The sequence below is a fragment of the Monodon monoceros genome, unplaced genomic scaffold (assembly GCF_005190385.1).
Source record: "Monodon monoceros isolate NGI ecotype Baffin Bay Population unplaced genomic scaffold, NGI_Narwhal_1 Super_Scaffold_4, whole genome shotgun sequence".
Taxonomy (NCBI): domain Eukaryota; kingdom Metazoa; phylum Chordata; class Mammalia; order Artiodactyla; family Monodontidae; genus Monodon; species Monodon monoceros.
Window position 1 is genome coordinate 77,968,269 of NW_021703781.1, and position 27,375 is coordinate 77,995,643.

The following is a 27,375-nucleotide window of genomic DNA, read 5'->3' on the forward strand; positions in this document are numbered from 1 at the left end:
TATTCGTTCAGCAAACATTTATTGTTATGTGGACCTGGCTCCATGCCAGACACGGGGGTTACAAGAGTAGACAGACAGGGGCACCAGTGTTATAGTTCACACTCTAGGGGACAGCGACCTTTTCTTATCTTCCATCCTTACCTCCACCTGGCAAGGTAGGTGAATGGGGAGGACTCCATACAGGTGACTGGAGGGAGGGTGTGCTCGTTTCTGATTTGGGGAACACAAAGGGACAGGAGGACAAAGCAGAACAGCAGTGTGACGGAGGCTCTGAAACTGAAGAAAGACGGAAGTCCAGGCTTGAAACGAGTTGTAGGAGCCATGGGCTCCCATGTTAAGTGACTCAGAAATGGTGGGGGAAGAGCCTCATGCTCTGTGGCTGTCAAATGGCCGCTCTCTTGGGGGAAACGTTCGGGTTTGTGTTCCTCCGTCCAAGGTGACCTGCTGGGGACTAAGACAGGCCAACAGGTGTGGTCAGAGAAAACAGGTGAGAGCAGATTTGCAGAAAGCTCAGAATATGCAGATGACATGAAAGCTCAGAGGGGTGCTACAGTTTGGAATTGAGGGGCACCCTGGCCGATGGCCCTAAGATTGAGTGGGGCGATGACTTCTCAGATGAAAGCAGTCCTAGTTTAGACAAAGATGCTCAACGTGGAAAAGACAAGCTACCCGTCATTCCTCAAAGTCTCGTTACCCTGAAAATGGCATCGCAAACTGTCCTCCACATCACACATTTATTCCCTTAAGTGGTCAGGACACCAAGGAGAGGACAGTCCTGTGCGGATGACCCACAGCCCTAGTGCCTGGACCCGAGGTCTCCCCAGTGTAAAGGTACACCTTGTAACTTTCATTTTTCTCTTCCTATACCCACTCATTCATATTTCCAGAATGCCTGCCTGGTGTTGGGGGTGCAGGACAGAAGCCCCGCCGTTCACATTTGGATGGAGGAGGTATGTACACGAAGGACACAGACCCACACGGAAACATTTACAACACAGCATGGCAAGTGCCTGAGCCCACGGCCAATGGGGGCTGACCGTGGAAGTCACAAACTCCAGGGCTTCATCTCGCCAAGTTGAAGGCCACACCTTGGCAAACCCTCCCCTGCCCCTGCCCCCCACCCACCCAAGCTTTAAATTTTTTTCAGTTTAGGAGACCCAGCAGTCTCCTTCATAACCTCCACATGGAGGTTTTGAATAAACTATTCAGAGTCAGAAAATTCCAAGCTTTCTTCCCTTAAACCTGCCCTCCCCTCCAGATAGCATTATTTACAGAATTCATTATAAAATGTACGGCAAATATTGTACTACAACTTATCGCTAAACTAAATTCATTACATGTTTTTCCCTTTTAAGCTTCTTGGCTATTTATCTTCACTGTCTCGATGACTTCTGGTTCTTATTTTCTTGACACCCACATTGTCATTTTCCTGTTTGGGAACAAAAGTATAACTCTTAAGTAATTTAAAAGAACAATTTTTGTAACCGACTCTGCAAAAACCCCGATCCTTTCTAGGTGTGATGCAGGCCTTTAGTCCTAGAAAATTAATCTTGAGGTTGGAAATAAACTTTAAGATAGAGCCTGTGAAAGTTGCCTTAAACTGTTTTTACTATTTAATTTTTTAAAGTTAAATACTGTGTCCTTTGATAGAAAGGTTTGTAAGCTATTTTTAAGTTCATACATCATAAAAGGAGAAAGAAAATTTCCACACAAATACATACATTTTCACTAATTTTCATAAATACCATTCAGAAAAAGTGAATTCAAAGGTATAATCAGGCTGAAATATTTTTTTTCTTTTATACACAAAGACATTTATTTAAGACCTTTATTAACAGGTGCTTGCAGTTAGTTGACTGTTTTGAAAAAAATCAAGCTGTAAACTTTTATTACAAATAAAAAATGAGGTTCTTAAAAATCTCAACTTGACCAGATGTGAAACAGATTAAAAACCAGAAGACCCAAAAGGTTTCGGCCTGGTTTTTTTCTCAGACCAAAATCTTTTGGGTCTTCTAAACAACTGAGGTGTTTGAAGGGGACCACCCCTCAATGCTACGTGAGTGTCAGCAGAGAGCACATTTGGGACGGGACAAAGGACACCAGACTGCCTCCCGGGTGGGAGCTCTGAACAGTGCTACCCACCTAAACACACCTCCACCTGCTCTTCATCCCAGCTTTCCAAAGGGACGCCTTCGAAATCAGGCGTTACCCCTCTGGAAGTTTCATTCAATCTCTAACCAGGGACTGAAGACAGCTGCCTGGAATCTTACTACAGGGTATGCAACGAGCAGTCAGAAAACACTAACTGGATAAATCCCTTTTCCTTCCTTTTTTTAAAAATTTTTGGCCACGGCAAGCAGGATCTTAGTTCCCTGACCAGCGATTGAACCCGAGCCCCCTGCAGTGGAAGCTCGGAGTCTTAACCCCTGGACCGCCAGGGAAGTCCCATCCCTTGTTTTTCCTGAATGATGACTTTATAATGTGAATTTACTATTCAAAGTGGAATTCCCAAGCCAGATACACTTGAATATAGAGACACAAAATGTGGCTTAGATTCATGCCTCTTACATTAGTCTAACCAGGAGCTGGTGGCATGTTATTACATATCATGTGTTGTGTCTGCTCTAGCAACATAGGGCAAAAATCATATTGAAACATTCTATGCACTTAAAAAAAGAGAAACAGGAAATTACTTGCCTTGTGGAGGCTGTTGGCACATCTCCTGGCACCCCGGGTTACTCTCTGCTCGGATTCACTCTCCGAAGGGTTTCCTCGAGGGTGGAGAGAAATCTTCCTGGATCTCAAACCCTTGAAGTCTGAGTATTCCGTTGCTTCTTTCTCTTCCTGCTTCTTCAAGGGGATTTCCACTCTTTCCTGCCTTGCTGTCTCCTCTGTTGCATCAGGCAAAGGCTTCTGATTCTGCTTCCCAGATCTCAAGGGCCTCCTTCTGTCTTGAACTTTGCCCCCAGAGGTAGGATTCTCGGCTGCATCTTCTGGGCTTTGTAGCTTCATCTCTTGGGAGGTCTCCGTGGACTTCTTTTCACTTCTCTTTATTTTCATCTTTCCTGCTGATATAAGAGACCCAGGTCTTTGCTCCTCTATATTCGTTTTAGTGGGGCGCCTGGTACGCAGGGACATTCCCTAAAAAAATTCAAAAGACATCCACAAAACGTCAAGAATGAGGAATACAAATTTTAAAACTCCACATGGAGAAAATCATTCGAAAGTGAACTCAAAGGGGGATTAATTGGAAAATTTTCCATTGGTTCATTTTCTAAGATGCCAGTAATCTAATCGAGTCAAGGGAGTGCCTGTCACTTTGTTCCAATGGAGGAATCACCATTTCTAATGATAAACCATAAGTAAGGAATTCAGTATAAATTCCAATCACAATGTCTGAATGTCATATACGTCAGTCTGATTACAACAAGCGTTAAAAGGGTATTCCAGGAGAATGCCCCATTATTCAGGTAGTAAATGAATTCCTAATCCTTTAACAATCATTGATAGAGAAGGACAGGAAAATCTCAATTTCTGGAATCGAATTTACAAGCTTCTCTATCTGACAACCCTGACAGTTAAGGTCTTCCCAAGACACACGCCCCGTGAAAATTGTTCTAATTGTTTCAATACTGATGCAGATACTACTTCTACCCAGCGCTCCAGGTCTCAGTGTCTGAAACAAGGCAGCACTGAATTGCCCACTTTTTCTCGGCACAAAGTTCCACACCTTTGAAGATGAACACAACTCAGTCACTTCCTGAGAAGTTCTTGGCAAAATGTGTAATAATAATTTTGACCAGTTATTTTCCCAAATTAGCCTATTCTCTCTAGAAGTCCCCAAAGGATGCTTTACGAAGGTCTGCAGTTACTCACTGTGTTGAACACAGACCCCACGGGGAAAGGGTACCCACACATACATTCGGGTTATGTACAACTTACAGCAAACGTTATACCAGAATGGAGAGCATCCACCCAAGATGACACGGTACGATTACATCACACCACCCATCACCTTATTTGGAGCGTGCGCGTCTTCTCCTTGTGGATCCGTAGGTTTAGTTTTCATGTCATTGTTGGGCAGGTTTCCCACAGGTTTAGTCCTTTGTGCCAAAATCCTCAGACTTCTCTTCTTCACTCCCGAGGGTTTGGGGGGCTCCCGTCTCTCCCTGGGGGCTGTCCTCTGCTTCTTCTGGAGGGGCTTCTCTTCCTCAGGGTCCTGTGCAGCCATCGTGGGGCATAGCCTCTTCCTGCCCACAACCCTTGCATCTTCTCCCAGTTTCCTCTTGGGGGACGGGGAGATGCAGCTTTCACCTGGTGATTTTACAGGGTCTCTGCTGCCCACAAGGTCTCCCATGAACCTTACTTTAGGGGCCCTGAGGACTCTTCGGGATATTTCTACAGGTCTTCTTCTGTCTGCTGTTTGCTTTGGGGCTCTCTTAACTCCAGAAGCATCGTTTCCCAGTTCACTGGCCTGACCTGGCTTTTGGAAGAGCTCTTTGAAACTGGCCGGATCTTCCAGGGGTTGGGATTTTTCCTTAAATGTTCTTCGCCGACTCTTGACACAAATTACATTTTCTGCTGAGTCCAGGTTCTGCCTTGAAGTTTCCTTAAACACTTTGATATTGTTCTCATCACCTACTGGTTCTCTGTGCATGGTTTCCCCTGCTGTTTGGATGGGCTCTCTGAGTACTGAGAGCTCTTCTAGGTCTACTTTTCCCAGTGGTGACTTGAGCCGCCTCCTTCTACTTGCTGGCCTGGTGACTGGTCCGGCTGGTGGAGGTTGGCAGGGCACTGCAGTGATTTTAACATCACTCATCGGTTCTTTGGCCTGACCTGGCTTTTGGAAGAGCTCTTTGGAACTGCATGAGTCTTCCACGGGTTGGGTCTTTTCCTTAAATGTTCTTAGCCGACTCTTGATGCCAATTACATTTTCTGCAGGGTTGAGTCTCTGCCTTGAAGTTTCCTTAATCACTTTGCTGTCTTCTTCATCACACACAGGCTCTCTCTGCGTATCCCCTGGTGTCTGTGTGGGCTTCTTGGGAGCTGAGGGCTCTTCTACACCCACTTTCTCTGGCGGTGACTTGACTCGCCTCTTTCTACTTGCTGGCCTGGTGACTGGTCCGGCTGGTGGAGATTGGCAGGGCGCTGGAGCGATTTTACCATCGCTCACCGGTTCTTTGGCCTGACCTGGCTTTTGGAAGGGCTCGTTGAAACTGCACGAGTCTTCCACAGGTTGAGCCTTTTCCTTCAATGTTCTTAGCCGACTCTTGATGCCAATTACATTTTCTGCCAGGACCAATTTCTGCCTTGAATTTTCCTTAATCGCTTTGCTGTCTTTTTCATCACATACAGGCTCTCTCTGCGTATCCCCTGGTGTCTGTGTGGGCTTCCTGGGCGCTGAGGGCTCTTCTGCATCCACTTTCCCTGGTGGTGACTTGAACTGTCTCTTTCTACCTGTTCGCCTGGTGACTGGTTCTACTGCTGGAGATTTATAGGGTATTGTGGTGGTTTTCTCATTAGTCATTTGTTCCTCTGCATGATCTGGGATTTGGAAGAGCTCTTTGAAGCCAGCCAGGTCTTCCAGGGGTGGGGCCTTTTCCTTGGGTGTCCTTGGCCTCCTCTTGCTTCCAGTTACATTTTCTGCAGGGTCCAGCTTTTCTTCTGGAGCTTCCTGAGACACCGCAATGCCTCTGTCACCACCGTCTGGTTCTCTGTGTGAGTGTGTGGACTTCCTGAGTGCTGAGAGGTCTTCCTGCACAGCCACTTTCTGGGAAGGTGTCTTGAGACGTCTGGTCATGCTGGTTGATGTAACAACTGGTTCTGGTGGTGGAGATCGGCAGAGCATTTTGGGGGTTCTGTCCTCAGTCATTGGTTCCTTGGCTTGATGTGGGGTTTGGAAGAGCTCTTTGAGGCCAGCCAGGTCTTCCAGGGGTGGGGCCTTTTCCTTGGGTGTCCTTGGCTGCCTCTTGCTTCCAGCTACATTTTCTGCAGGGTCCAGTTTTTCTTCTGGAGCTTCCCGAGACACTGCAATGCCTCTGGCAGCACCCTCTGGTTCTCTGTGTGAGTGTGTGGTTTCCCCTGGCGTTTGTTGAGGCTTCCTGAGAGCTGAGACATCTTCCTGCACAGCCACTTTCTGGGAAGGTGTCTTGAGACATCCCTTTCTACTTGGTGTGTTGGCTGGTTCTGGTTGTGGAGACTGATGAGGTATGTTGGTGGGTCTGTCATCAGTCGTTGGTTCCTTGGCACGATCTGGGGTTTGGAAGAGCTCTTTGAGGCCAGCCAGGTCTTCCAGGGGTGGGGCCTTTTCCTTGGGTGTCCTTGGCCGCCTCTTACTTCCAGCTACATTTTCTGCAGGGTCCAGTTTCTGATGTGGAGTTTCCTGAAACAATTTGATGCTTTTATCATCACCTACTGGTTCTCCCACTGAGTGCCTAGTTTCCCCTGGTGTCTGTGTCATTCTGCATGCTGAGAGCTCTGTCTCTACATCTGCTTTCCCCAGAGGTGTCTTGAGCCATCTCTTCCTATTGGTTGGTGTGACAATTAGCTGTGGTTGGGAGGACATGTGGAGCGTTTTGGGAGTTTTGACAACAGCCCTTAGTTCCTTGGCACGATCTGGGGTTTGGAAGAGCTCTTTGAAACCTGCCAGGTCTTCTAGACATTGGACCTTTTCCTTGGGTGTCCTTGGCGGCCTCTTGCTTCCATTTATATTTTCTGCTAAGTCTAGTTTCTGCTTTGGAGTTTCCTTAGATAATTTGATGCTTTTATCACCATCCGCTCGTTCTCTGTCTGAATGCCTGGCTCCCCCTGGTGTCTGTGTGGGCTTCCTGGGCTCTGAGGGCTCTTCTGCATCCACTTTCCCTGGTGGTGACTTGAACCGTCTCTTTCTACCTGTTCGCCTGGTGACTGGTTCTACTGCTGGAGATTTATAGGGTATTGTGGTGGTTTTCTCATTAGTCATTTGTTCCTCTGCATGATCTGGGGTTTGGAAAAGCTCTTTGAAGCCAGCCAGGTCTTCCAGGGGTGGGGCCTTTTCCTTGGGTGTCCTTGGCAGCCTCTTGCTTCCAGTTACATTTTTTACAGGGTCGAGTTTTTCTCCTGGAGCTTCCTGAGACACCACAATGCCTCTGTCACCACCGTCTGGTTCTCTGTGTGAGTGTGTGGACTTCCTGAGTGCTGAGAGGTCTTCCTGCACAGCCACTTTCTGGGAAGGTGTCTTGAGACGTCTGGTCATGCTGGTTGATGTAACAACTGGTTCTGGTGGTGGAGATTGGCAGAGCATTTGGGGGGTTCTATCCTCAGTCATTGGTTCCTTGGCTTGATGTGGGGTTTGGAAGAGCTCTTTGAAGCCAGCCAGGTCTTCCAGGGGTGGGGCCTTTCCCTTGGGTGTCCTTGGCCGCCTCTTGCTTCCAGTTACATTTTTTACAGGGTCCAGTTTTTCTCCTGGAGCTTCCTGAGACACCACAATGCCTCTGTCACCACCCTCTGGTTCTCTGTGTGAGCGTGTGGGCTTCCTGAGAGCTGAGACATCTTCCTGCACAGCCACTGTCTGGGAAGGTGTCTTGAGATGTCCCTTTCTACTGGGTGTGTTGATTGGTTCTAGTTGTGGAGACTGGCAGAGCATTTTGAAGATTTTGTCAGCACTCATTGGTTCCACTGTGTGATTTGGTGTTTGGAAGAGCTCTTTGAAGCCAACCAGGTCTTCCAGGGGTGGGGCCTTTTCCTTGGGTGTTTTTGGCCACCTCTTGCTTCCAGCTACATTTTCTGCAGGGTCCAGCTTTTCTTCTGGAGCTTCCCGAGACACTGCAATGCCTCTGTCAGCACCCTCTGGTTCTCTGTGTGAGTGTGTGGTTTCCCCTGGTGTTTGTTGAGGCTTCCTGAGAGCTGAGACATCTCCCTGTACATCCACTTTCTGGGAAGGTGTCTTGAGACGTCCCTTTCTACTTGGTGTGTTGACTGGTTCTAGTTGTGGAGATTGGCAGAGCATTTTGGGGGTTTTGTCATCAATCATGGGTTCTTTGGCATGATGTGGGGTTTGGAAGAGCTCTTTGAAGCCAGCCAGGTCTTCCAGGGGTGGGGCCTTTTTCTTGGGTGTCCTTGGCCGCCTCTTACTTCCGGCTACATTTTCCGCAGGGTCCAGTTTCTGCTTTGGAGTTTCCTTAAACAATTTGATGCTTTTATCATCACCTGGTTCTCTGTGCATGGGCATAGTTTTCCCGGGTGTCTGTGTGAGTTTTCCGAGGGCTGAGGCATCTTCTACATCTGCTTTCCAGGAAGGTGTCTTGAGCTGTGTGTTTGTCCTGGTGGGCGTGCCGACTGTTCCTGATCTGGGAGATTTACAGAGCATTTTTGTGGCTTTGTTCTCTGAATCCACTGCTTCCTTGGCATGAGCTGGGGTCTGCAGGAGACTTGGGATGTCCAGCTGGTCTTCCTCAGGCTGTGTCTCCTGCAAGCTCTCGAGGGCGGTCAGGTCTGCTGCTAGCTCACACCTCAGCTCTGAGGCTCTCCTTGGTCCCCTCACGGCTATCGTGTGTTTGGAATTCCCTTTTGACCCCATGTGCTCTATCTGCGCTTCGCTCTCCTTCGCATCTCCCTCCAGCTTCTGCTCTGGCTGTGGTGCTTTCCTCAGACATCTTCCCAAGACGTTCTCAAGAGCGTCAGGTTTTGGGCCTTCGTTTTTACACTCTACACCTGGTGCCTGTGAGCTTCTGAGCTCCATGGACCTTCTCAACTTCTTTGCACTTGATGTTGTCTTTGGTGTCATTGCCTCAGACACTGGAGTTTCCATCTCAGCACCTGCTGTTTTATACACGTTCCTGGGAGTTTTCGTAATACTTTCATTTATTTTAATTTTCATACTCTGGCGTCTTAAGGCAGGGCTTGCAGAACTTTGATCAGACAGCTCTTTTGGTGCATCTTGAGTCCCAGGGGACACATTCTGTCCTATAAGAAATTAAAACATGCATGATGAGTATATTCTGTGCACCGTGCGCCAATGTGGTGTTTTAGCTTCACGAGGTATTTAAGAGCCAATAAACCAGCCTCCCATCCATCTCAGGATACGAGGCTGCCTACGTGGCCATAAATCTGCCTGACATGAACCACACACAATTAAGAACAATGTTTTTGGGTGACACAGAGTGGGGTCATGCATAGGCAGTGGTAAGGGTCTATGGGGATCGGATAAAAGAAAAACATTCCGTAGGCTGCCAGCCAGGTCTCAGTGAGCTGAACACACGCATTTTTTTCATCAAACGTGAGAAACAGCTGTTTCATCTGCTGGACCACCAATGCAATAATATGGATTATACTTAGTGCGCTAAGGGTCCATGTTACACAGGAAACATCAATTCTTTAGCAACAGGAAGCATCTTGAGTGTAGCACGCTGTCCCCTCTATGACAGAAACTCGGTGACCAGTGTAAATGAGAGAGAAACAGACTCACATCTCACTCTCACCCTGCGGCAGGTGCCCAACCAGAGATTAACAGGAGTACCTGCGTGGTGCACACCTGCTGCCTTTCTCTTTGGTAATTGACAGCACTCGCACATCTGAGTAATTTACATATAAGTATGATGAGAGATCATTACACTTTCCTGCTTGTCAGCCTCTTTACTTATGCTAAATGAAGGCCACGTGTACACCCGTAGTTTACGGTTAGTAAACAGGCATATGCCTTTCCATGCAAGTCTCTGAAAGCCAGTGCTACTTCAGCTGCTGATAGAAACCTCCCCTAAGAACAATGGGACAGGGAAGCTGGACATGGTACTTTATCAGGAATATCTGTCGTAGCGAAATAATACAGTAGCTGTTGTGAAAAAAGAAGACCATCTACAGTTTCCACTGAAAAGATCAAAGTGCCAGGGGAAAAAAAGGAAACCCACCAGAATTTTCTGAAGCACACAGCAGAGGTTTTCCTCCTGAATGAGGTACTGGGAGCTCTTCTCCAAGCAAATCCTCTGAATTTGAAAAAGTGGAGGGACACAGGCTCATCCTTTGTGGTTTCTCTTTCACTGGAGTCCTGAACATTTCAGGCAGCCCTGTTACATGAAAATAGTGGAAAAACAGTTAACAGACTGCTCATACCTGCAAATCAGCATGCCTGTCCTCACGTACAACAGAGGAAATGTCGGAAGGCAAACAAGAGATCACTCCCTAGAACTTCTGGGAGACAGGGTCTCACAGGAGAGGTTGATGCATTAGCTGTGGACCCATATTTTGAAGAGGGCAATGGCGAGTTAGACTCATAAATGGCCTCTTCTCTGGCCTTCCTCTTGGAAAGAATGTAATGACGGAAGTTGATGTCCACCCTCTTCTAGAGTGAACTCCAGCTGTGAGCATTGGCCAGAGGACAGAGGCTGCCCTCCAGGGTCCCTCTCCATGCATCCCCAAATCCAGGGCCCTCAGGCTCCTTCGATAAGTCCTAGGTTATGCACTACAAGAGTTTATGTACAAATAAAATGTCCAAATGTTAAAAGTGAGATAGGACTGCCCATTTTTAGTACTGTCAAGTGCTAATATCACCATCTTTTCATTTTAACACCAAAAGGTAGTACTAACATAATCTCAGAAAACAAACAAGCAAATCCATCCAGTTCTCTAAAGGGAAGATTTAAGTTTCTCAAACTCTCATTCTCCTCACTTTTCTCATTCTGACATCAATGGACCAAAACAGACCAGCAGCCGACTCTCTCGGTCTGGCAGCCGTCTGCAAACTGGGTTTGGGAAGCCTGTTCTGAAGGCACCCAAGCCAGGCAACTCACTTAAAAAGCTCATTCCTCCGCCACCGTTCAGGCCTTACTTAAAATATCCAAGATTTAATATTTCATCACATATTAATGTTTTGTCATAAAAGTACTCACACCGAGGGGTGGCCTTTGTTGAGTGTCTAGAAAAATGTTTTGAAGGAAGGCTGAAAAAATTTACCATCCCAGGTACTATTTAAACCTCTACTTATCTTATAAATATTTTTGAGAATTTGTCTTCAATGCTTTGTAACATATATAGTAGTACACTCACACTTGTGCATAATTTACAAGCATACACAGAAATCTGTGTATCTGTGTATAAGCTCAAATTGTTTTTTACTCATGGAGCATGCTATCAGAACTCTGGCTATCACTGTTCTACATTTTTATAGTTTGCTTTTAAAAAGCTAATAAATATGTTGATCCAAATGTGATTCTAATTGGAGGGTATTTTGCATAGGTTTTATAAGTGGTACAACAATTCTCCCATCTTAAAATCCGCCAGGAAATAAAAACTAGGTTCCACCTAATGGATTCAAGTGTCACCTCCCTCCATAGGTGCTCAGAATGGAAACCACTGGTCAAACGACGTAGCAGAAAATCCCAAACCCAGGGTCCTGCCGTGGTTCTAATCCAGTACAAGTGTCAGCAGCTCACATCACACTTTTACTGAAAATAGCAATACTGGCTCAACTATGAATGGCTCAGAGAAGCCTTTGTTTCATGAACCAGCTAAGCTACACGGAAGGAAAAGAAATCTTGAAGCAAAACATCACTCAAACCAATTGCTCCGACTCTGGCAATTATAAGAGCAAGGCTGCTTTTTCACCATGAAGCCGCTGCCAACGTCGTATACCCGCGCTGCTCTCCCAGGTAAAGATGTGCATGTCCTGCCATACCTGCTTCCTACAGGCCACGTGACTCCAAATCGTCAGGGACCTGGCCTTGTTCTCCAATCCAGCACCCTGTTCCTTGAATATCATGACCCTCCGAGTTGACTAGATTGTTTATCCTCCTGTCCCATGCACAGCAGATAAACAAACGTGATACCCACCCATGTGGACCCACACAGGAGGATGAAAGCGTTCTGGTTCCTAAGAGCCATGGCTATGCTTTTACCTGAAAGATCTTCACTAAAGTCCATTGGTTTGTTGACCACGAAGTTGTTCAGCATCCTGTAGGGCCGAGCTGGCCCGTTCACTTTCTCGATGTGAGCTTTCCCTATTATTATGGTACAGGGAGAGTTTGCGTGGCCTGTGCTAAATTGATTGTGAACGATGCCAGTCAGCTTCTGGAAAACAATCAGGAAGTCAATAAAGCGTCAAAGCCTCAATCCACACTTAATGTATCCCTTAATCATATTATGTATCAAAGAGCAATTCACATTGGAACACCTACCTTCGGAGTATTATTGGTTCTTCTTTGCCTTTTGCTCAGGGGTCTTGGAGGTCCACGTTTAACAGCTTTGGTCTGGGTCTGCTTGGTACCAAGTTTTACCACGTCTGCCCACGATTTTGCCACTGTCACAGGGAAAAGATGTTGAGACTTTTCAAAACCGGCACTAACGAGAAAATCAACCTTGAAACCTCTCTGTTGATACAACACTAACCAACTAAATTGGCCTCAGAAGCGCCACTCCTTCTCTTGGAATAAATCATCTGTAAGATGCCATGCTGGCTTCGATCCACGGAAGATCTCTTGGAGGGCAGGTGGCTACTTTTTCTCCGTCCTCTCTTGGGAATATCTGTCTGATGTGGAGATTTGCTGTCGCTGGAGATGGAAGACGCCTTGGATAAGCTACGGCAGCGGTCGGGCGCATCTGGAGAAGCGGCAGCAGCATTAGGAGCTGGAGGCCTCACAAACGCATCCTGCACAGTCGCCTCCAGACAGGCTTCTGGAGAATCTTCTTCCCCTGATGGCTGAGGCTGCTCCTGACAAGATTTAAATGTGCGTAAGAAACCTTATCACAAACATAACTTCTCTGTAGGTTCAAGATGACGGAGTAGGACGTGTGCCCAATCCCTCTTGCGCGAGCACTGGAATCACAACTAACTGCTGAACAATCATCGACAGGAAGACACTGGAACTCACCAGAAAAGATACCCCACATCCAAAGACAAAGGAGAAGCCACAGTGAGACGGTAGGAGGGGCGCAATCACAATAAAATCAAATCCCATAACTGCTGGGTGGGTGACTCACAAACTGGAGAACACTTATACCACAGAAGTCCACCTACTAGAGTGAAGGTTCTGAGCCCCACGTCAGGCTTCCCAACCTGGGGGTCCAGCAACGGGAGGAGGAATTCCCAGAGAATCAGACTTTGAAGGCTAGCAGGAGTTGATTGCAGGACTTCGACAGGACTGGGGGAAACAGAGACTCCACTCTTAGAGGGCACACACAAAGTACTGTGTGCATCGGGACCCAGGGGAAGGAGCAGTGACCCCATAGGAGACTGAACCAGACCTACCTGCTGGTGTTGGAGAGTCTCCTGCAGAGGGGGGTGGGGGGGTGGCTGTGGTTCACCAAGGGACAAGGACACTGGGAGCAGAAGTTCTGCGAAGTACTCCTTGGCGTGAGCCCTCCCAGAGTCCCCTATTAGCCGCACCAAAGAGCCTGGGTAGGCTCCAGTGTTGGGTCGCCTCAGGCCAAACAACCAGCAGGGAGGGAACCCAGCCCCACCCATCAGCAGACAATAGGATTAAAGTTTTACTGAGCTCTGCCCACCAGAGCAACAGTCAGATCTACCCACCACCAGTCCCTTCCATCAGGAAGCTTGCACAAGCCTCTCAGATAGCCTCATCCACCAGAAGGCAGACAGCAGAAGCAAGAACTACCATCCTGCAGCCTGTGGAACTAAAACCACATTCACAGAAAGAGAGACAAGATGAAAAGGCAGAGGGCTACGTACCAGATGAAGGAACAAGATAAAACCCCAGGAAAACAACTAAGTGAAGTGGAGATAGGCAACCTTCCAGAAAAGGAATTCCAGAAAAGGAATTCAGAATAATGATAGTGAAGATGATCCAGGACCTCGGAAAAAGAATGGAGGCAAAGATTGAGAAGATGCAAGAAATGTTTAACAAAGACCTAGAAGAATTAAAGAACAAACAAACAGATGAACAATACAATAACGGAAATGAAAACTACAATAGAAGGAATCGATAGCAGAATAACTGAGGCAGAAGAACAGATAAGTGACCTGGAAGACAGAACGGTGGAATTCACTGCCACGGAACAGAATAAAGAAAAAAGAATGAAAACAAATGAAGACAGCCTAAGAGACCTCTGGGACAACATTAAACGCAACAACATTCGCACTATAGGGGTCCCAGAAGGAGAAGAGAGAGAGAAAGGACCAGAGAAAATATTTGAAGAGATTATAGTCGAAAACTTCCCTAACATGGGAAAGGAAATAGCCACCCAAGTCCAGGAAGCACAGAGAGTCCCATACAGGATAAACCCAAGGAGAAACACACAGAGACACATAGTAATCAAACTGGCAAAAATTAAAGACAAAGAAAAATTACTGAAAGCAACAAGGGAAAAATGACAAATAACATACAAGGGAACTCCCTTAAGGTTAACAGCTGATTTCTCAGCAGAAACTCTACAAGCCAGGAGAGAGTGGCATGATATACTTAAAGTGACGAAAGGGAAGAAACTACAACCAAGATCACTCTACTTGGCAAGGATCTCATCCTGATTCGACAGAGAAATCAAAAGCTTTAAAGACAAGCAAAAGCTAAGAGAATTCAGCACCACCAGGCTTTCTATTTATTTTATATTGGAGTAGAGTTGATTAACAGTGTTGTGTTAGTGTCAGGTGTACAGCAAAGTGATTCAGTTATACATGTACATGTATCTATTCTTTTTCAAATTCTTTTCCCATTTAGGTTATTACAGAATATTGAGCAGAGTTCCCTGTGCTATACAGCAGGTCCTTGTTGGTTATCTATTTTAAATATAGCCATGTGTACGTGTCAATCCCAAACTGTTTAAATCTGGAAGCACCAAACATTTCAACCAGTGTCTGTCAAGTATATGGTAGAGATGGGAGTCTACGTCTCTCACTTAAAAAAAAAAAAAAAAAAAACGTGGCGGGGGGGAAAGAAAGCACCGAACAAATCTTAAATCTTAATTGGGGTATTTCAGGTGGAAAGATGAAAGGAACTTCCTCATGAGTGAGGCTCTTATCTAAGTCTAAGGAAACACCGTCCGTGGGAATTTAACCACCTTTGATCTGCATGGAAAGACAGCCACTCACTTCCGGGAGCCCATATAAAAGGGAAGGAAAGGAGACATACCTCACACGCCCGTTAGTGTGAAAGGAAAATAAAGACTTCCCAGGCCCTCTGATGAAGGCGAGCTGTGGGCCACCACCTTTCTAGAGATCTAAGGTCACAGCCTAGGGTAGGTGATGAAAAATTGTAAATCATGGGTGTGCTGCCACCCAAGATTTTTCTTTTCACCTTGTAATTCTAAAAGGGAAAAACACCAAAACCTTACGGTTCTGTGTCGTGATGCCTCCAGAGTCTTTCCAAATGTATTTACTATAACCCTAGCATGACCACCTGGCCCTGCAAGTGTGGTCAGCAGGAGGCCTCTGCAGAGAAGGAAAGTCCTGAGGACCCACATGTGCTCAGTCACCCTCGGGCCGTGGTTTGGAACCCAGGTGCTCATTTCCCAACACCCACATGAATGAGCTCTCACAGAGACTTTTATATTTTTACTTTGTTATTAGAAAGAAAAAGGTGTTCATTGTCATTCTACTAGTGTGAGGGGTTGGAAAGAATATGGACCAAGGATGTATGCTATCATCAGACCCGAAGGGGGGACCAGTGGGTAAACTCACCTTGATGATTTTCTTCAGGACGGTTGGCGTGTGGGTGACCAGAGACCGTCTTTGCTTTGGTGTCTCTCCTCTTTTGAGAGGTGTGTTGGGAGGTAAGTTTTCATCGAATAATTCAGGTCTCAGGCGACCACCAAAGGAGACCCGCCTCCTCTTCAGGGACACCTCATCCATGTTATCTAGAGGAATGGGCACAGACGTGGAGAAGGTAAAGGAGAACAGCACCATAGGTGTGACTTGTTTCCATTTACCATTGAAGACAAACTTACTGTAAATTCACTGAAACCTGGCACCTCACACACCTTTACTCTCTTGTGATGCTGACGAAGGTGATGCTGCTTCAAGAGCTCAGGAAAGATCCAGGACAAACCACTAAATGCCAAGTCCCAACCTGACAGGACAAGGACTTTCTTTAAACATTGACAAGTCCTGTGCGGACAGAGCTTAATAAAGGGAGTGGCCTGGAGCAGTGGCTCCCACTTCGGAGCAGGGGCATGAAGGGGATGAGGCTTCAGCAGTGGCCTGAGAAAGCTTTTCCAAGAGACTCACACTTGGGTCTCACTCAGACCTACCCAGTGAGTAGAATTCGAGCTGGAAACCTCTCCTGGTGATATTGACAGATGGGCAATTCACGAGTCCCAAGCCCCACTATCCATCTTTGTGAACCACTTGTCAACATAAACCCTTGCCTGAGTGAGGCGCCCCACTTGTAAGACTTGTGGGGACTCCGTGACTGAAGTGCGTGGGTCTGCTTTCAGAGCCGCACACCCCTGCCCTGGGGGCTCCCTGCAGAAGCAGAGCTGACAGCAGGGCACAGCATCAGAACACCTGGGGGCCCCCGAGGAGCGTGGGAGGCCCTGGAGCTGCCACGCCTGCTTCACGGGTCACATCTCTGCCACCCATGGGGTGCCGTTAGGTTACTGGTTTCGCCATTTGCAAAAGGAAGATAACAAAACTCCTGTCCCATGGGCCCTCTTGCTGCCAGAACAGAGGATGGGAAATGAGTGTCTGAAAGGCACGTAAAAGAACACCTGGCACGTAAACCCATGGGGATGGGGCAGGTGTGTTCTAAGAGCCACCCCACATGAAAAGATTTCCAAGGGATTTCCACTGACTTATTCTAGAGGATCAAACTCATAGGATAAAAGAGCTTTTAGTTCAGAATTAAACTCCTGTGGAAAGCAATTATGCTTATGCTTATTCTCCTTTGTTTTGTGGTAGACGGAAGAATCAAATATGCTTTTGGACCACCTTATCTCCTTAGACCCCCTGCTAATTCTTCCCGAATAACCAGCACTTCTTCTGGTTGGTTGGTTATCTGGGTCTTCGCGCAAATCTATGAGTAGAGGATGAATATGTGCCTTTATGTGCCTCACAGCTAATCATTCGTGAAGGAAGGAAGGTCCCACTAATTCATACCTAGACATAAGGTAGGAGTAAACTTGGGGGGGGAAATAAATTTACAGTTAAATAAACTTACTCGTGGAATCACCGAAGCTGCTGCCATCAGCCGAGCTAAGACCGGGTAACCCAGTGCACACCGGATCAGCTGCCATGCCCAGCTTCTCAGGCTTGTTGAGAAAATCGCTTTGAATCTTCCTTTCAGCTTGAGGGACCAATGGAGCTGAAATTGTCTGATGCAGGATCTCTGTTTCTGTTGTCAGATCGTCAACATTTGTAGGATTCCTCTTCCTCTTTCTGGGGCAAAGTTTTTCTGGTGTATTTCCAAAACTCTCAACTTTAACGGGCGTTTGAATACTAGGTAAGAACTTCTTAGGAGGAAACGTTTTAATATCTGCCCTGGAGCCTTCACTTTGATCTAGGTTCAGGGATGCACCACCATTGACAACACTCAGGTCTTCACTCCGCCCACTCCGTGAGGGACTTTGTTGTGAATATCGTTCGGGGGTCATGGTTTGTAGCGTCTCTATCTCTGTGCAGAGGCTGCTGGGGCTCCTGGTCTCCTTGGGCGTCTGAAATGGCTCATCACTCCTCTTCCCCTCAGTCTGGCTACTTCCTTGTTCTCCTGAAGCAGGGTCTGCCTTAATTTGGGGGCTTTGGCCCGATTTGGGTCTGGATTTAAGTGAGACCAGAGTCTCGCTCTGTAAACCACCAGTGCTTTCTTTTTCTGGTGTGCAATGACTCTGTGATCCTGATTTTCTGCGATTCTGAAGAACATTGACTTTTCCTGATTTCACATCTAACTCCACCTTCATTGACTCATAAAGCTTCCTAAAGGGAGACTCATTTTGGTCACTCTCCTTAAGACACTTTCTAGAGGAAAAAGCCTTCAGTTCTCCATTACTGATCCCGAATGTTACACTGGAACCTTCCTGAGAATCCCCAGCAGTGGGAGCTGTTGCATTTCTGCCGTTATCTCCAGGACGTTCTGAGGAATGAACGCTGTTAGGTGTCTTCCCAGCAACAGGATCTTCTGAGTCACCTGAGACAATACCAGCTCCTGTGACATTCTTCCCATGCACCACAGGCCTTCCGGAAGCAGCGTCTTCCGTGAATTTTGAACGGGCACTGGAATCTTGAACTTTTCCATCTTGACAATGAGTTATGAAATAGGAAGCAGAAATTCGAGATTTTCTCAATGATTAACATGGGCAATATTCACATTTTAAAATTATTTCAAATTGTCTTAAAAACCTAGCTTTCCACTTAGCCTACAAATTTCTTAATGTCCAAAATGTATTCTAATGGTGTTCTGGTACTAGATCCATGATGAAAATAAATAAATCACTTTAGCCTCCTACACCTCCTATAACCAACAGGAGACATCCAATGCTATCAATCTGCTCAGAATTAGGGGGAACAACTGAGCATGACAATTCCTCTCTACATGGACCCTCCAACAAGCATATGGCACCCATACATCACTTGTGAGAAAAGTTAACTCAGGTGTCTGCCTATGTCTGTCCCTTCCTTGCCACAAAGCTACATAGAGAACAGATCTTACAGGATCCCAGACAAAACCAAAAATCTACTAACCAAGGTTGGAAGGGAAGCTAGATCTTGAGACCCGACGCGAAGGCTCCTGTGAATTGGCAGATAAGAACAGCAATTTAGATGCCTTTTCAAATACCGACAGTCACATTTACTAAAATGTTCTTCCTTTGATGACCTTCTCTACCCAACTGTTCTTAGAGAACTTTCAGCGACTTTGAGAAACGAGCCCAAGACATTGGGCTGGTACTCATAACACAAGCATTTCTCAGTTGATTTTTTTAAAATATAGTAATAGAATAAGAAACAAACTTGAAGATTAAAATTGCTTAAATTGAACAGCAGTGACTTTTTATAACTTCCTTGAACTTCTGTGAAAGAAGAATCAAAGCTAAAAGTAAACATCATCCACACTCAGTATCTGGGAACCAAGGGCACAGAATTATTGACTTGACACTGTTTTATCAGAAGTTGGCTAAAGGACCCGTGGGTGAAGTGGGGCTCCACTTAGCATGTGTGCTCGTTGCTGGCAGGTACTAAGGGTTTATCTGAAAGCCCAGAAGTTAAGGCAAAAGCAAAAGCAATGCACCCAGAGGCCCTGTACCCTCAGAGCACGGGGCTGGGATGCAGCCCTCCTGCTGGGCCACCTTCACATTCCTTCCCAGGCAGCTTTATAGAGGGTAAGGAACAACTACGGAATAACACAGGTGTAAGATATAAAAGTCCAATATTGTTTCAAAGGAGGAAAAATAATATCCTCTGAATTATTAGGGGTGGAAATCACAAAATATATCCAAAGGCAAATACTTTAACTTCTTCCTTTAATCAATTTCCGATATCTTGGTATTGAATATGCTGCTTCTCAAACTTCCCATGTGAGGGCTCGGTTTCTAACTTCCAATCTGAGGTTGACAAAAGGAATCATATGACTGAACAATAAAAATGAATTAAAATTTAAAACTGTGTGCAAAATACAAGCCCATATTTTTTGTACTATAATATCCAATAGCCATAAAAATCACTGTCAAATAACATGTTCTAAGTATTCAACTTCAATATTTACATTATCACAGTCCAGATAATGAACAGGTCATAGACCACTGGGACCTCTTATCTAACCCATAGTCCAGCTTTTTGGTTGGTTTTCTTATACCTACTAACAAGTTGGAAGCGACGTTGGTTGGTGGGTGGGATACCTCAAAAGCTAGCTTTCCCCCAAAGCTGGTGAGCAGGGTTGACATTAAAGTTAGTCCTCTGGGGAAGCAAGGGCACATGGCAGGAGCAGGGAACTTCAAATGCAGAGCCCACTGCTGATTTCAGGAGTATCTGTGCTAAGACTCTTAAGCCAGGGAATTCCAACCTGGTCAGAAGAGAATAGCTTGAGTAGCTTCATAAAAAGTAAGAAGGATAGGAAGTCTCAGGATTAACCCAGAACCTTCTAAGTCCTACTAAATCTCCCAGGATGGGCCCAGACTGCATTTTAATAAGGTGGGCCATTTGGAGTACGTTTTCTCCACTGATAGACACAGGGCAGTAACTCTCCTCCAGTGTCATGGGTCATTTGTCTGTCAAAACTGGGAAGCATCATTGGTACCTACAACTCTGATGTGATTATTCTGGATGAATAAAGACCAATGAGTACAATGGGACAAAAAATGAGCCGCCAGATCATGTGGTTCTGGAATCTGAGTTCTGCGTCAGGGTTGCCCTAACCAAAGGTTTGCAAAATCATATTGTGGGATACTTTAGGAGACTTTGGGCCCAAAGTGTAACACCTAGTACTCTCATTTTGAATAAAAGAGGAAGGATAGTTTAAATTATCTTAATATATCTAAGTTCAACTTGTTTTACTACCTTAGCGACGTTTTCCTACTATAACTGGTAAGTCGTTCTCCCTTGTGAGAAATCAGTGTCAAAGTGCATATAAATGATTTCATATCATCATGCAAAAGAATCAGAACCCAAAGTTCCATAATATCCCCCCATCACCTGTTCCCATCTTTGTCCTGGAAATTCAGGTGACTTGCTTCCATTCTGATGACTTTCATTTTCATACCTGAAGCGCACAGAATGACAGGCACATATTCAGATTAAAGATTTGTAACCAATGATAAAATTTCCACATCTGACTAATGTCCAAGGAGCAAGGAACAAAGATCAGGTTTTACTCAAGATATTACCTTATTCATGGAAAGAAATCAGGAAAGTGTTTTTATGCTAAAAACTTAGGTAAATTGGTTTCTTCTGGAACACCACGGTCAGAGGTTGGGACCAGATTAAATTTCTGAACCCTGACTAGTCTGTAAGATTCAACAACTTCCCTGAGCACCTCCTGTGTTGGAACCAACTGCACAAGAGAGCAAAACCCGGTGTCTGCTAGTTTTTGTTCGTGGAAATCATCTGATGGCTTGGAAGGTCAACCAAGAAGCTGGGTGGCATCTGACACCTTTATCACTCTGTGACGTCATTCACCACAGGGTAACCACAGAGCTCTACTGTAAGATCACTATGATCTTTTCAGCTTCCCACTTACTCCATCTGTATCTGAACAAAGACAGGCACATTTTAGGAAGACGCAAAGATATTTAGCAAGAGACATGGTTGTTCTAACAGACCTCAGGTATCCATTCACAGAAACTTTTATAACACATACTGAACTCGGGTACCTCGGTGAGACAGCCTGATTCGAATTTAGATGCCATCTACGTAAGCTCTGAAGCAGCCAATCGTCTGGAACTGTTTCTCATGGTACCAGAGTTCTAAGTCAAGCCCTTCTTCCTATGACCCATGTCCTAGTCTTTGTTGGAGGTATTTTGTCATCTCAACTAATCTTAATTTGAGCAGCATCTCATTTGGGGGACATACTTCTGCTCTCCATTCCTCATCAAATATTTCCTGCCTAGAAATAATATTTATTTCTCTATCTAATAAAAAAATACCCTTTAAAAATGAAGGCAAATTCACAAAAAGCACAAAAAAAGAAACGACCAGGATATTCAAATTAGAAAATATCTATTTAATACAAATGAAGGCAGTAATGAAGATGGAGTTCCATTTGGCAGAATGGATGACAAAAATGATCCAACTACATCTGCCTACGAGAGACACAATTTAGAGTCAAAGACACAAATAGGATGAAAGGATAATGATGGGAAAAGATATACCATGCAAACAGTAACCAGAAGAGAGGTGGAGAGGCTGTACCAATACCAGACAAAATAGACTGTAAGATAAAAATTATTCACAGAGACACTGCACATTTTATAATGATAAAAGGGTCAATCCATCAAGATCAACCAGTTATAGACAAAAGTGCACCTAACAGCTGGTTCCAAAAGATCATCTAAACCTTAAGGATTATGAAAGTTGAAAGCAATGTGATTAAAAAAAAAAACAAAAAAAAAACTATAGTATGAAATCTCTCATCAAAATCATTACTAAGGGCTTCCCTGGTGGCGCCGTGGTTGAGAGTCCGCCTGCCGATGCAGGGGACACGGGTTCATGCCCCGGTCCGGGAAGATCCCACATGCCACGGAGTGGCTGGGCCCGTGAGCCATGGCCGCTGAGCCTGCGCGTCCGGAGCCTGTGCTCCGCAGCGGGAGAGGCCACAAGAGTGAGAGAGGCCCGCGTACCGCAAAAAAAAAAAGCATTACTAAAGGTACAGGACATTTCAGAATGATACATGATACAGCTTCATCCACACCAAGAGGAGATAATTCTTAATTTAAACCCATAGTATGGCCTCAAAATATCGGACGCAAAAAACTGACAAAGTTAAAAAACAAAAAGAAAAAAAAAATCTTCAATGCGTGATTTCAGCTTACCTGTCCAGGTAACTAAGAATCAGGGGAAAAATTTACTAGGATTCTAGAGTCAGGAATTTGAATCTGATGGACCTACACAGATAGAGCACTCCACGCAGCAGCTGTGGAACACACATTTTTTCCAAACACCCAGGACAGATTAGTAAAAATGTAACCATATCTGATCATAAAAAGCAAGCTCTGACTCATTTCAGAAACTGGAAATTACTCAAATGTCCATCCAGAATGAATAAATTGTGTATAATTGTGTATGTAACTGTGGATCTTATTTCAGTGAAATCCTTAAGCAGCGAGAAGGAACAAACTGGGATGAATCCATCCATCCCAATCCATGCTATGAATCCCACAACCGTAAAAGCAGAACTCAGTTACTACTTTATGGAGTTTAATAAAGGCAGACAAAACCATAGCAGTTAGAGATGCATGCTTAGGTAGTAGAACTCTAAAGACTTTCATGCTATCAGAAAAGCCACATTAGTGGTTTACTTGGTGTGGGGAAGAAGTAATGATTAGAAGATGCATAAAAGAAACTTCCAGAAATGCTCTGTTTATGACTCGGGTGGTGTATTAGTTCTATAACAAAATGTCACACCCTGGGTGGCTTAAACAAGAGAAATTTATTTTCTCACAGTTCCAGAGGCTGGAAGTCCAAGATCAAGGTGTCGGCAGGGTTGGCTTCCCTGGGGCCTCTCTCCTGGGCTCTGGCCGCCCTCTGCTGCCGCTTGGCACAGTCATCACTCTGAACACCTCCTTCCCTGGCTTCTGTGTCCTAATCTCCTCTTCTTGTAAGGACACCACTCGGATTGAATTAGGACCCAGCCTAATGGCCTCATTTTAACTTAATCATCTTTCAAGGTCCTATTTCCAAAGATAGCCACATTCTGGGGAGCTGGGGGGTCAGGACTTCAGCTTGGGAATTTAGGGGGAGCACAGTTCGGTCCGTGATGGATGATTATCACAAGGCTGGTCACTTCATGGTAAGCTGGGTCATACATCTCGTTTTGTAACTTTCTCTATGAGTGTATTTTACTTTAAAATAAAAAAAGTAAAATGAATGCAGTTTCACAACACTTGCAACCCAACGAACCTCCTTTAGGACCTGGCCACCTTGGCATAGTTACGTGCTCTCTAATCTTTGAGCTGGAGCACACAATAAACCTCACCTGCCATTCCTTCTAGATCCGTATGAATTTAGATAAAGACTGTGTTGGGAATGGCAACCTCAAACATGCTGACATTCACCCGCATCACAGAAGGATCACTGATGGACTGTGAGGCTGGTTTTTGGTGGATCAGAAGGTCTATTTCTTTTTAGCCCATTTCTTACCTACCTGAAAGACCGATCAACAACAGTTATCACATCTCCATGTTTTAGCTGTACAGGTTTATCAAAAGTAGATCCATTTACTTGTGTTGGATTTGTGGAACTGAAATTAAACAATATTGCCTACAAGTAGAAAAGAGAGGAAAACATGTAAACTAATAAATGGATAAAAAGCGAAAAGTTTTAAAAAACAGACTTCCGAAAACCCGCTCACCTCCTGTCCATTGATTTCAATTTTGCAGTGTTGTTTGGACACTACAGGAAGCTGAATACGAATGTCACACTCGATACCCCTTAATTCAAAAGAATAAAGATTTTTTAGATTGCTGCAATTTAAAAAACTTACATCAGTGATTCAAAATAAAACAGCATCTGACACTATGTTTTTTTGTGTTTTTTTTTTGCGGTACGCGGGCCTATCACTGTTGTGGCCTCTCCCATTGCGGAGCACAGTCTCCGGACGTGCAGGCTCAGCGGCCATGGCTCACGGGCCCAGCTGCTCCGCGGCATGTGGGATCTTCCCGGAGCAGGGCACGAACCTCTGTCCCCTGCATCGGCAGACGGACTCTCAACCACTGCGCCACCGGGGAAGCCCCTGACGCTATGTTTGATCTGTAAATGTAATGACATAAAGGAAAAACAAACTGGGCAATGTAAATGATCTTTTCATTTTGCCCCCAATTTTTATAAGTATTGTATAAGCAAATATTTTAAATCATTAAAACTTAAGAGTACTGAAAAATAATTATAATGGAAAATATTAGAATACAAAATTGAATTGCCTTTCACTAAGATATCTATGCTTATAAGATCCAACTAAAGGAGTACTTTACATCAGTTTGGAGAATACTTGTTTGTACTCTGTGCTTTTTTTTTTCCTATAAAAAAGGTTTATGTATGTTTATTGGTAATGCTATGTATGTTTCAAGGTTTAATCATCACCTAAAGTGCTGTTATTTCATGCTAGGACCTCTCCGTGTCTCAGTTTCTTCATATAAAAAGAGGACTCCATTGGCAAACATATCATGGTGTTCTTCAGAAAATTAAATGTTACTCATGTCTGTCATTTGCTTGGCACACAGTAAATGCTCATAACTTGTGAGCTTTTTATTGTTTTAAAACTATATTATTGGGACTTCCCTCGTGATGCAGTGGTTAAGAATCCGCCTGCCAATGCAGGGGACATGGGTTTGAGCCCTGGTCCGGGAAGATCCCACATGCCGCAGAGCAACTAAGCCCGTGTGCCACAACTACTGAGCCTGAGCTCTAGAGCCCGCGAGCCACAATTACTGAAGCCCGCGCGCCTAGAGCCCGTCCTGTGCAACAAGAGAAGCCACTGCAATGAGAAGCCCGCGCACCGCAACAAAGAGTAGCCCCCACTCGCTGCAACTAGAGGAAGCCCGTGCGCAGCAACGAAGACCCAATGCAGCCAAAAATAAATAAATAAACTACACTATTAACTGACAGAGTCACAAGCCTCCTATCATTACAGACACTAATCAATAAGCCACAACAAATTATCTAGACGCAACCTGTCTTTTTACAGAAAACTAACATCAGCAGGAAGCAGCTGAAGGGAGAATTCCCAAACCTACACAGAAACTAATCAAAGACGCCCTTAGCAAGGCTCTTTGGGTCTCTGGTGTTCCTGTTACCATCCTGTGCTTTTACACGTTTGAACAGACCGTATGCCTCCTCTCTGGACTCAATACGAGCCTCTGGAGTCTAAGAATATCCCTTCCTACCTGTACCATGACCAAACACTTACGAGTGGGTTTCTGGATTATAAAATCTCGCATAAAAATACACTTAATCACTACAGTATAATAACAGAATTACTGCTATTTGGTACCAAAATGTTTTTGGTTTTTCCCTTTTGAAGAGAGTGGAAGCTATGGAAAGTGAACAGCTACTTTAAGCCAAAGAAGAGAATTTGATTTTTAGGTATCAGAACATCCCAGCAAGAGACAGAAAAAGACGATCTCATTAGAACTGAGAATCTGTTTGGCAGGAGACAGCCATCAGGAATCACTATAGACCAATGGTGTGATTAATGGTGCCTGTTACGCAGGGACCAGAGTTACTGCCACCACCAACACCAAGGCAACAAAACAGAAGTTCTCAAAACGCAACCAGAAGGACTTTCCTTCCCATTTCCATTTTTCCAAAAAGACCGACAAGCCATGCACAGATTCCTTCCTTCACTTGTTCAATAATATCCCCCAGCAGCCAAGGAATGCCCAGTTTGGAGAGATTTCAGATGAACACAATGGCTTTCTAAAGACAGTCTGAAGTGAAGCAGGATTTGAGAATCCTTTACATTTTTCTCCAGTTATATTTTTATCAAATAATTTAAAAATTTGTGTTTGACTGAAAAAACACAACTATGTAAACATTGTCTTCGAATTCTATTTCATAATAAATAACCAGTAGCACTGACAATACATAGGAAGTCCTGAGCAAACTCGAGGGCTGACTACTCCTAGAGCTGTGTATCTCGTCTGTTAATCTCTGGTCAGTAATATTGAGGGTTTTTTTTTAAGCTAAATTGTCTAAATTGTCCGCGGGTGGGCAGGGCTCACCTTCCAAACAAGCAGGTATGAAGGCTCAGTGGAAAGTGGGGGCCGTCGACCCCGCTCCTTTTAATGGTAACAAGGCGTCTTGTAGGACCCATTTTCTAAAGAGGAATTTTGACTATAATCCGTACCGGAAGGTCAGGCATCAAAAGGTTTGCTGAAGCAGACTTACAAGCAATCCTTTGACTACACGCCACTGACAAAATAACAAAAATAAAACACACAGGGGGTGAGGGTTATTCTAAAGCAAAGAGCTAAGAAGTTACTTGTAAGTGACCAACTGGGGTCGCGTGCACTATTCACCGCTGCCCCTGCCGCCCCGACCCACGCCTTACCTGACCCCGGTGGAAGCCCCAGCCAGGCCCGGGGCTGCCTCCACCACCCAGCGCCCTCCAGAGACCTGCGTCCAGGACGCCGCCCGCCAGGCTCCTGGCTCCCGGGAGTTCCCACCGTGACCACACGCCAGAGCCCAGGACGAGCCAGGCAGGCCAAGGCCGCGCTCCGGCGCTGGTGTCCGCATAGCCCCGAGTGGTCCACGCGGCCTCCGCCCCGCCGGCTGCCCCCGCCCCCGAAGCTCCCCGGCCGCTGCTCACCCAGGACGAGTCTCCCGGGGCGACACCAGTGGTTCCGCCGCTCGTCGGCGAGCAACCCGAGTCCGCACCGGGAGGGGCCGGCGACGCGCCCACCTCCGCTGCAGGGACCGGGCCTCAGTCCTCTGGCCCGCCCCCACCTTCGCCGTGGCCCCAGTCCCCGCTCCTCCCGCCCTCGCCCTCGCCGGTGGCCCGCTGACCCTGCCCAGAGACGTCCCGGAGGTGCCCGGCGTTAGCGGCTCTGGCGCGGAAAGCCGCCGCCGCGCCCTCCAGATTCAAACGATAACACCGATTCAAATTTGGCGCTAAGCGCTGCGATTGGGCGCAGGGGAGAGGAGGCAGGCCAATGGGAAAGGAGAGGGCGGAGCAAACTGGGACGGGCTCTGCGGGGCGGGGCGGGGCGGACGGGCTCGGCCGGGCTGGCTCCGGTGCATCCGCGGAAGACGGCCACCTGAGCGTCCTCAGCTGCCACGGCACCTACGGGTATGAAATGCAACAGGGTCCCTCCGCC

The 27,375-nt window shown here is 45.8% G+C and overlaps 1 protein-coding gene across 1 annotated transcript; it reads right to left on the minus strand.

Moving 5' to 3' along the window:
• Positions 1-27,016, minus strand: MKI67 (marker of proliferation Ki-67). The gene is made up of 15 exons (XM_029201115.1): positions 26,868-27,016; positions 26,281-26,470; positions 23,913-23,991; positions 23,706-23,821; positions 20,540-20,606; positions 18,596-18,641; positions 17,079-18,149; positions 15,602-15,777; positions 12,358-12,679; positions 12,147-12,268; positions 11,868-12,039; positions 9,885-10,040; positions 4,016-8,943; positions 2,698-3,141; positions 1-1,429 (listed from the first exon to the last, which is right to left on the minus strand). The coding sequence occupies exons 2-15, from the start codon at positions 26,370-26,372 to the stop codon at positions 1,364-1,366; spliced, it is 7,857 nt and encodes a 2,618-aa protein (XP_029056948.1). The 5' UTR covers positions 26,373-26,470; positions 26,868-27,016; the 3' UTR covers positions 1-1,363.
• Between the last annotated feature and the right edge of the window lie 359 nt (positions 27,017-27,375).